At 36.9% G+C, this 11,007-nt stretch overlaps 1 protein-coding gene and 1 long non-coding RNA gene across 2 annotated transcripts; one reads left to right on the forward strand and one right to left on the reverse strand.

Annotated features, from left to right (window-relative positions):
* The first annotated feature begins 1,161 nt into the window (after nucleotides 1–1,161).
* On the forward strand, nucleotides 1,162–6,759 carry LOC309486636. The gene is made up of 2 exons (XR_014201626.1): nucleotides 1,162–3,558; nucleotides 4,147–6,759. It is a non-coding gene; the product is annotated as an uncharacterized lncRNA (long non-coding RNA).
* A 448-nt stretch (nucleotides 6,760–7,207) lies between these two features.
* slc35c1 (solute carrier family 35 member C1) lies at nucleotides 7,208–10,336 on the reverse strand. Its single transcript, XM_082152735.1, has 3 exons — nucleotides 10,186–10,336; nucleotides 9,306–9,811; nucleotides 7,208–7,923 (listed from the first exon to the last, which is right to left on the reverse strand). Exons 1-3 carry the CDS (start codon nucleotides 10,227–10,229, stop codon nucleotides 7,352–7,354), a joined length of 1,122 nt encoding a protein of 373 aa, XP_082008861.1. The 5' UTR covers nucleotides 10,230–10,336; the 3' UTR covers nucleotides 7,208–7,351.
* Nucleotides 10,337–11,007: the final 671 nt, after the last annotated feature.

Here is an 11,007-nt window from a genome sequence, read left to right on the forward strand (position 1 = left end):
ACCATCCCATGGTTCAGTTGCAACATCTGGCTTCTTCCATTCAAATAAATACTGTGAACGATATGTCATATGTAATCATCTTTAAATGGTATGGATAATTAGCAGACAGATGCAAGTTTAATATATACAAATTTGGTTGGTCTAGTCCAAATAGTCTCTGAGTAACTGAGAGAAATGCAAAAAGTGTTGCAACTGTCCCTAGTCTCCCCTATAATGAAAAAATGGTGTCAAAACACTCTTTATCTTTCCACAAATCAGCGGGAGACCGTCTTCTGGCAGCGAGAGAAAATAAGCGGAAACACAACCTGCTTGACCCTGACTAACTATGTAAAAGGTCCGTGTTACATTTAACCCTGTGTTAGGTTGTGCCCCGCGCTCCCCTTGTACGAGTGCTGCTTAGACAAGAAGACGACAAACGATAAGAAAACTTGTTGTGTAGTGTGAGCACCATGGCGATTCATGTAGAATCATAGTTTTGCACTATAAGAGAGACAGTGAAGATGTTTATGATGATAATAAGGAATCCACCACACACACACACACACACACACACACACACACACACACACACACACACACACACACACACACACAGCCATGATGCAACAACAATGCACACAATAATATATTTTTCAAATCAACCAGCAAGCACACATGAACACTCGAAAACACCCTCAGACATATACACATTTTACAAATTCACAAACTAGTTTTTTTAGACTTCATTTTATCATTCAACAACCCTTTTTTTTCTATATTCTTAGCTTGTTACAGTATGTGGATTTATTTCAATGTCTTCAAGAGTAAATCACATACTGTACCTATTTAAACTCTAGCTCATAAATATGGTTAAAATACAGGTTTCTTATTCGCTTTGGCACTATTTTCACAAGTAAGGTGTACATTTTCAAAACTCTTAGTTCAAAAATCTAAACTGATCACTTGTACCACGGCTATTCATTCTTTCAAAACCTGATCCCATGCTTTCATTACACTATACCTTTCAGGTATGATGTTATAACGCTTTATTCTATCTATCTATCTATCTATCTATCTATCTATCTATCTATCTATCTATCTATCTATCTATCTATCTATCTATCTATCTATCTATCTATCTATCTATCTATCTATCTATCTATCTATCTATCTATCATCTCTCGCTGTGGTAAAATGTATGAACCACCAGATGGCGCTGTTGTCAATATGTAGAACATGGGTCTCAAACCCTGCTCCTCGAGGACTACCATCCTGCAGTTTAGCTCCAACCCTAATCAAACAGCTAATGAACCAGCTAATCAAATAATTATGTCACAACCTAAAAAGTATGTGCTATATAGTATGAGTGTCTATAGTATGAATGTAAACAAACATAAATTATATATTGGTAGGACAATCTGATAGGGTATTTTGTCCCAATCAGATCATCCTACCTGTTTATTTTATAACTGTTACAAACTAGCTTGTACTAAGCCTCAAGTTTGGACTTTACCTTCCAGTTTAAGTAAGAACTTATGAACGGCTGGTGTAACCCTACCCTGGTGATGAGCTCATGCCGACTAAGCGCCCGCATTCCTCTCACCCAACCCTTCAGGGGTTGTAGATGACTGACTAGGTGATTGGCACCAGCGCTGCTGCTGCCTTTGTGTTTCATGTGCATGGCATTAACTATGATTATATTTTAATGCTCATTTAAATGAAACACCTTCAGTTACTGCTCTTGATCACGCCAGCGTTAGTATAACCCACTTGTATGCTCATGACAGTAACAGGCAATACAATAATGTTGGCATATCCGCCACCATTAACCACACCATACGGGAAAGCTTGCCACTTGTTGCAACATTATGCGGCAGTGCTGGCGTTCCTGCCGTTTTCATCATTCGGGCCCAGCACACTGTGATGGTGCCAGTGCTCACACTGTGGATGTCACATAATCCTCTGGGATAAACATTGGTGGGCGATAGTGCCATCAACCACATTGTTCATTCATCAAGTTTCTGCGGCAAGTTTATTTTATTTGTTCTTTATTTGGTCAACTGACTGTTTACTCATCTTGTTTGAAATGTATATTTGTTTTTAGGTATTAGGTATTTTTGTTAAAACCTTAGGGAAAAATTCCTTGTGCAAGTGTTCTTTAGGCTGCTGATTTTTGTTCATGGTATTCAGCTACAACAGAATGCTTTGCAAAGAGACAGAATAATTATGTTTGATATCTAAATTACTTATTTTTCTTTCTTTTTTTTACCTTCTTGGAATCGAAACTGGGAATTGATAAGAACCTGAATCGGTAAGCAGAATCGGAATCGTTAAGATTCAAAAACCCCAACCTGGCTATATCTAAATTGATTTGCAGAAGGTATTCAGCTTAAATGGTTTGCACGTGCTCGTATTTTGACTGGTGAAGTTATGTCACACTTTAATAGCTTATGACAGGTTTGAAAGAACACCACAGACACCATGGGAAAATCTCAGAGTAAAACTGGGAGCTGTGAAAAAAATTATACACCGGTGTTTTGCCAGATGAGAAGTGTATCATCTTTTAAATTTTTTTTATTCCTTTTATAACTGTATCATCTTTATATCTCTTTTAATTCCTTTAAAACCATTTTAATTTTCCTTGCTTTTATTTTGTGATTATTTTAATTCTATTCTGAAGCACTTTGAATTACCATGTATGAAATGTGCTATATAAATAAACCTGCCTTGCACTAAGAAAAGACAATTTGGCAAGCATGTGCAAGAGACTTAATATAAAAATAAAATAAATACTCTCGCTGTTGCTCGCGTTCCACAGTTTGTGTATTTGAAGCATATTTTGAATCGCAACAACTATTATATAAGACTTAGCTTATAACATTACAATATTAACTAAATATGGTTTGTGAAAGATTTCTATCTTACTTTTGAACATATTTTTTTGTATATTCGTCACAGCTTTGTAGTCTATATTTTATAAACACATTTTATATATAATTTTTCCTTAATTGCAATACTATTGCAATATAGTCGCCGACTTTAGTCAGTAACTGACTTAAGGTGTATGTATTTACAACAAATATGTTGTATGCATGACATGAGTAAAACATTTTCACATGTCTATGCCCTAGGCACTAAAAAACGCACACAGGTTCCCTTATTTATGGAGGTCTTAAAAGCATGCAGCATTTTTTTTTTTTTTTATATTTATTATTTCTTGTTTTCTCTTCATCTCGACATACTGTAAGTTGTATTCTCATGATCTAGAGTCTAGAAATAATAAAAAGTTGAGATCACGAGAAAACAAGAAAAAATAAATAATGCATGGCCTCAGAGCTTCTTGGATGGTTAAAAACATCTATCCAGGTTTGAAAACAGACAAAAATTGGGAAACGCCCTTTTTGTTCCGTAGAGAGGGATGGGAAGTTATTTTGAGGTGTTTATTCCATGTTGTAATTACCGTAACGATTCTGAACTATGAAAAGCCTTCATGTGCTTGTAGCACTTGAAATGACAACATGTAAACTCGTAATTTTCTTAGAGCTATGACTTGTTCCACCTGACCAGTGCAGATTTAAGGCCACATCCACACGAAGCCAGAGCTTTCCCTATCCGATATTTTTTTTTACCGTTCAAAAAAAAAATTCCGTAAACACGGCGTCGTCTCAAGAAATATCTGCGTACACGAAACCACTGAAACCGACTCAAAACGATGTAGTATACATGCCAGACCAGTATGTGGCGCTGTAATTCTGCCTCAGACATACACTAAAAACGGAGAAGAAGACTTGGAGCTCGCGCATAAACCTTGCGCGCTGTATACAACAATAATATTAGGCACAGCAGCTTCTTTTTTTCTTTTTTCTTTTTTAATCAAGAACTTTGTTGAACAATATGAAAAACCATAAATGTAGTTGCTGTTACTTAACGGAGTCTGACTAGTTGACACTTGGTGTGATGACATCATCGTTTCGCAAAATGTACGGATTGGCCGTACACACGAAAACGCAAGGGCGGCGTTTTCAGATTTATCCACCTTGGGACCCGGTTTCAAAAAATAGCGGTTTCAGTCTCCGAAAACGCCGGATCCGTGTGGACGAAACGCCAATACGATAAAAAATGTATACGTATACAGCGAAACGCGTCTCCGTGTGGACAGGGCCTAAGATGTGTTCGAATTGAGCTGCGTCCCAATTCAGAGGCTGGACGTTGACTTCAAAGGACACACCTCCGAAGGCCATGAAGGTCGGACCGAACAGTCTTAAATGGGATAGTCTAGCCTGCTGAGGATTGTTCTGGTCACCTAGCAAAAATGACAACTATTTTTTTTTTCAACATTTGAATCATTAAATATTTGAGTAAGCAAGCCAATAATTACGTTTTAAAGTGTGATTAGGCAATTTCTCTCAAAAAAATCCTGTCGTCACTATGGTGCGCAATCATTTCTGGGGTAGACAAGGCCGTGAATGATCGATCTGTTTTATCCTTCATTTCACGGGAAACAAAAGGATGCATTTGGAGGCTGCATTTGAAGAAGCCTTTGGATCATTTGAAGAAGCCGCTGAATTGGGACTTAGCACTGAAGTGGCTTCGTACAGACCAATCTGTGTATTACATCAAAGTTCAGCGAAAGCTATTCGAAAATGTATGGAGCTTTATTTATTTACGGTAAATACAACATGGCATGAACGCAGCAAAATATTCAGTTTTCCGAGGCACATAAATAGCAGTATTCCATTAAAAAAATCAAGAACTGTAAATTTTGACTTCATGGTGACTTTAAAAAAACAAGAAATATTTCATTTCATCTAGCATTACACCATGGTCTGTCTGAATATTCTGATTAGCTTGAATGTGTGAGTTGAAACTAAGCAGTTCAGTCAGTTTAATCTCCATTTTAAATCAATGCTCTGCCTTTATTTTAGGACATTGACACACATAGGGTGCTTCTCAAACTTAAGGCTGTATCCTAGTGAGCCTGCATATATCTTAGCAGCCACATCATCAATGCTATCTCAATTTGAAGACTCCTCGTATGGCAGTTTTTTTCATGCCACTTTAGCTCCAACACAGTTTCTAGTGATCCTGAATATCCTGATTAGCTGGTTCAGGTGTGTTTAATGGGCTGAAGCTAAACTTCCTCGATCAACAGGTTTGGACACCCCTGAAGTAGGCTACACGTTGTAGGCTATATCAATTTGGTTTGGCGATTAAAGTATTTCCTCGTGTGACGAATGTACAACGGGGCTAAAGGCTCCATGGGGTTAGGCTCCTTTGGTTTTATTTTCCTTTAAACCACTAGATGGCACAAAAAAAATTGCCGCAGCATATTCTGAAACATCCGCTTTTTAAGATGCATGTGGATTTTGGGCTGATCCTTGATGCGATCACGGGCAGCAGCTCAAAGTTGATTCTGCACTACTTTGACCTAATATTTTATGTTTTTAAAAATGTTGCAGATTTAAGTAGCAAAAATTGAGAATCGCTAAAATTATTGAAAAGAGAAAAAAGGTCCTTAATGATTTTCAAGGTATTTAAACCATCAGTTTTTAAATAACGGAAGGATTTGTAAAAGTGGTATTTGGGGTAAAATGTGCCCCTGCTGTCGGGGCTAAAGGCACAGTAATTAACATGATGATTTATTGACATGACATGGTTAGATTCAGATGGTATCCAGCCCGATCTCATGTAAGTGAGTATCTATAGAACGAATTTTATTTCTCGTGCCATTTATACGCCAAAAATAGTTTCAGCGTGCATATGATACGCACTTTATGGCGTGTAATACGCACGCACTCCACAACCCTACCCAAGCGGTTTACTGTGCGTATCATGCACGCAAAAACTATTTTTGGCGTATAAATGGCACGATGAATAAAATTCGTGCTATAGAGATAATCACCATATTTATAATGCAACCATCATATTTAAAAATATGATAATTAATCATATAATATAATAAAATATGATATAATGTTACATAACTTTTATAGTTATAACGTGTATATATATATATATATATGTGGAGACCTCGTTCAAAAAAATGTCTTGTCTCATTTATCAGTATCTGTTAACTCATGTAGGCTATAAATAACCGGAAATCCAAACCAGACATTTGTTGTAATTCGATTTTTAGTGTCCTAGAACAGGACACGATGCAGATGCTGGAGACAAAAGTGACAATGGCCCAGTGAATAAATAACACCACCCCAGGGAACCGGTTATTCCTGATCTGTCGCTTTGTCTTTTAACCCTAAGCAATCATCACCTTCACAATAGATGTGTCCTCCTTAAACAAACAAGTCTGTGCAACAAGTTTAAATGTTTCCAAAAATGAATATTTTGTCATCAATTACTCACCCTCGTGTCAGATCCAAACCCATAAGACTTTCATTCATTTTTGGAACATAAACTAACATATGAAATGAATGAAATCAGATATTTATGTCCCTCTATTGAAAACTCTGACTGTTCAACACTAACCCAAAACTCTTGACTGTTCAAAACATTCAGAAAAAGATTATAAAAGAAATCCATATGAATCAAGCGTTTTAATCTACGTTTTCTGAAGAGACACGATCCCTATATGATGAAAAGATTTAATTGGCCAATTAAACCTTAAACAGCAAACATACATAGATCACTCAAATAGGGAAACGGAGGCTCTTCTTTACTCTCGAGAAAGAACCTCATTGGTTCTCATGTCAAGCAAGCATGCTTGAGCTTCTGTTTACCAAATTTGAATGTTCCATGCATAGAAATGTATCCACATTCAACCGCTCCAAACATGTCAACGTGTCTGCCATCTTGGAACGGTTAACATGAGGCTGTTCATCACTCACAATTAACAAATCTATTAATTTTCATCGAAAATGTCACAGCATTGTGCAGCCTATGGCTGTTTATTTTCCCTCTGGCCCCCCAGACTAAGCCTGGTTTCTTACCTGAATAAAGACTTGTTTACATTGTCTTTTTGTCATGTGCAGTGCATGCCTAACTGATAGAAGTATTTGACACTTCAGGAACGCTGGGGCTGCATAATCCACATATTTATACATAAAAATTACTATAGTCTATAGCCTTAATTTAGCAGTATGTCTTATTGATTGATGCAATTAATACTAATATATAAAATAAAACATTTTGTCAGATTTTGTCAGATCTTAATCTGTCAGGCACAGCAACTATGTTGCTGGAAATATGGTGTTGTTAAAAAAGTTAGATAGAGTATTATTAAAAAGGTTTTAATAATAATAATTTACACTTCAAAGGAAATTTTATACATCAAATATTCAAATGCCCATAAAATATACATATATATTGATGTGCTAAACAGACAAGTCTCTACAACAAAATAATTCCAAAAATATTTTCACACCCCTGGGTCATCTTTAGTTTTCTCTGTGTTTGTGATTTGTGTTTCCACAGGCACTTGCACTTTATTCATCTCACGTCCTTTGACCCAGGTGTAGGCACAGGATCCACCTAGCACCATCATATTGCTTGTCCACCAGAGCCCACTCTTACTGGACGCCCAGTAGACGACTGCCAACACAGTCTGTGCACAGGATTTGGCTGTGCCGGACACATTGTGCGTCAATGGACTGGTGAATTTGATCTGAAGTCCCGTCACGTATCCAATTGCAAAGCCGAAGACTCCACCTAAAGTCATCATGCCCCAAAAATGTAAATCTGTTAGTCGGCTAAAGTCAAACAAGCTTTTAAGTTCCCCGAAAATGACCATAAGGGGAATAAAAAGTATACTAGCATTGAGGTTGTTGTAGAAGGATAGTTTCCAGATATTTCCATCCACCACTGGCAACACTTTCTTTGTGTAGATGGCATTGAGAGATACGCAAAGGCTGGCAACTACACCAAAAATGACGCCTGTCCAAGAAAGGGAACCTGCCACAGATTCTTGGTCCACACCCAGCCAGAATCCACCTGAAGGCAAAGAACAAAGCACAAACTGTCAGCATTCCTCTTTTGCAGCAGACACCATTGTGTTGATGAACGGGATCCTCACAGTCGCTGGGAAAGTATATTCCAGCATTTTCCTGGTTTTACTTTTTAGTTTTAGACCAGTGAAGAATAACATTTTGTTTATTCTAAGGGTATATTTATGACAACGATGTATTAAGAAAGTAACGTTTTTTTCCTTTGCTTTTTTCACGTACAGAAAACAACATTGTCCAAACAATCCCCATTCACAAGGATCCGTGAAAAGAACATTAAAATGTTATGCATACCAGGCCAGTAGGCTAGTTGGCGATGTCACCTAAGAAACACTACCTTTAGGGCCCTATCATACACCCGTCGCAATGCAGCGGCAGGCACGACGCAAGTGTTTTTTGCTAGTTTCAGCCCGACACATCATTTTCACGTCCTGCGTCACGTTGTTTAAATACAAAATGCATTTGCGCCCATCTGTGCGCCCATGGGCGTGCTTTCCCGTCTTTTTCCACTTGCGCCGTGCGCTTTAGACCATGTGCTTAGATCGTAAATATAGGGCCCATAGACTGTACACTGTACACGTAACAGGCTACATACGCCTGTGCATGATGTTTTCACAAATTTGCTTTTTTGTAGTTTCCACGGAGACAATAATGGGATCGTTTTCAAAAACTTGCACTTTGAAACCCAATTTCAAAAGCTTGCGTTTCAGGTCACCAAAACGCTGTTGTTGTGTAGGCCTAAATGAACGGAAAAAAAGTTTTGTTTTTTAGTTTAGTTGAAAACGGTGCAATGTAAACCCATAAGTGCCCGATAAATCGTTAAAAGCTCAAGCTCTTTTAAGTCGGGTGAAATCTGATTGGCTGTCACTGTTTTTATTATTCCTCAGTTAAAAATACATACAATACTGAGAGTGATAATGATAATGATACTGATCCTCTGTTTCGATATTGTCATAGCTGTGGTATAGACTCTCCTATTATCGTAGCATTATAATGTTTATTAAAAGTTTATAGTTATAGTCCACACTAACGAACAAAAATATTCTGTTTATTATAATCGAGCGCTGCCATTATGCCATCTGCCGCTTTAAATGCTCGAGCACTTTAAAAGTCGGGTGGATTCTGATTGGCTCTCCATGTTTTTATTTGACTTGGTGCAGACTTATTTTCTTAGAATCAAAATAAATATTTGTATTAGTGTGTGATCTTTACTTGCCTCGCGATTCGATTAATTATAGATGTTTTAAAACTCACATTGTTGAATGTATTAATAATTATTTGTATTTACTTTGAGGAAACGTGTTTCCACTTGTCTTGTGTGTTCATTTATTTATTTATTTTATAAGAGAGATGGGGAGAGTTGATACTCACCTAGAATGACTCCACAACACAGCACCGCGTACAAGGACGTTGATTGTTTTAGAACAGTGTAGGACAAAACAACATTAAATACGGTGGAAAGCGAGCGGCCAACCGTATAGAAAGCAACTCCCACATGTTTTAGGCACAGGTTGTTGAATGTGATCATGCTGATGAACACGATCGTCAACGGCAACATCTCTCTGGACACTCTCAAATCAAATTTTAAAGTCGGGAAATCCACGTATCCCGGACAAAAGTTTGCGAGAACGTTCATGAGCAAACATAGTCCAACGCTAACAACACACTGGAAAAATGTGATGAAGATAGGCGCATCTAGGTCCTTGTTGTCTAACAGGTCGTTGTTCAGGAATACCATGGAAATCGAAACGAACCAGTAAAGAGTCACGACCAACCCGATTTTTGTCGCTCTCAGAATAAAGGTCTCTTCTTTGTCCCCCGGACGAGTGTAGTCTGTGAAGGCCATTCTTAATATTCTGGATCGTTTGAGTTGGGACCTGTTCATGTTTCAGGAATAAAGGAAGAGGAACAATGTAAATGAACATTAGTTATTTCATAATAACAGCAACATTTCGCGTCGGCTCCCTGTATATCTCTGAGCTGGACATGAGAAAAGCGACAGGCGATAGCCAGAGTGGTCGACAACTTCCCTATTCCGCGTTTCTTAAAGTGATACCCTCACCTAATAATAAAAAATAAAACCGCACAACATAGACTCTCACAATAAAACAAATACAAGGGGAGCGTTTTCAGATGCTTAGCCATATATTTATTCTCTTACCTAAACAACAACAATAACATAACTTCGAATTTTATGTTTGTAACGTTTAAAAATGTAAAAATATGTTCGAATTTGATACTAGAGTCTTACCTTACTGGACGTCTGACTTGCTCCAAACCATTTGCATTGCACATTAGTACATCAGGAAGTGTTTTTACTTTTGAACTCCTCCTTTCCCTTAAGACAATACCGTAGTAGGCCAACGTTTTGGATTGTTATCACTACAATAGAACAAATGAATTTAATATCTGTCAACACAGACTTCAGTCCCATCAAAAACGATGAGATAAAAAATAAAAGAATAAAAAAAACACAATTTAAAAAGTGCTAAATAAGTCTAACATAGAAAGCAAATTTCTGGATCTTCACCAACAAAAAACAAACTAGACAATCTCCCAAGAAATAGTGTATAGTTTTTGTTATAATAATGAAACATTTATTATTTCCTTTTTTGTACTTTATAATATCCTCAGAAATTTTTTGTGTGTTCTTTTACTAAACAAATTAATGATAACGGTATCATTTTTAATAACTTTATTTTAGAGCATTTTAGAGCTTATGGCAGAAGTTATCATAATTCAAAATATTTGTTTTGTCTATGATATATAGGCTATCTGCTTATAGGTTATGAACAATAGTAGCCTAAACACATTTAGAAGCTACTTCCATAATTAAAACAAAATTTTTTAGCTTCCCTAAATACATTATTTATCATTAATGTAATTTTCAGATTAAGTATATAGTGCAGTTATGAGCAACACCACTAGTGTTGTAAAAATATCGTAATCCATTATTTTGTTAATTGGTATATTTATTTGCCTGGAACATCTTATAGGGAATAGGAACATCAAAACTTGACAGTTATTACAGGGATTTCTGTGTACAGGTTCAAATGTGGTAGGCCTATGTTTG

This window comes from Leuciscus leuciscus (assembly GCF_965113295.1).
Source record: "Leuciscus leuciscus genome assembly, chromosome: 2".
In the NCBI taxonomy this organism is placed as follows: Eukaryota; Metazoa; Chordata; class Actinopteri; order Cypriniformes; family Leuciscidae; genus Leuciscus; species Leuciscus leuciscus.

What these genes read in the sequence shown, in the direction of transcription:
- slc35c1 (XM_082152735.1), bottom strand. Translation starts at nt 10,229, where the DNA reads ATGTGCAATGCAAATGGTTTGGAGCAAGTCAGACGTCCAGTAAG. An exon ending in CAAGTCAGACGTCCAGTAAG is followed by an intron (nt 9,812 to 10,185) that starts GTAAGACTCTAG and finishes AAACATGAACAG; the next exon opens with GTCCCAACTCAAACGATCCA. An exon ending in GTGTTGTGGAGTCATTCTAG is followed by an intron (nt 7,924 to 9,305) that starts GTGAGTATCAAC and finishes CTTTGCCTTCAG; the next exon opens with GTGGATTCTGGCTGGGTGTG.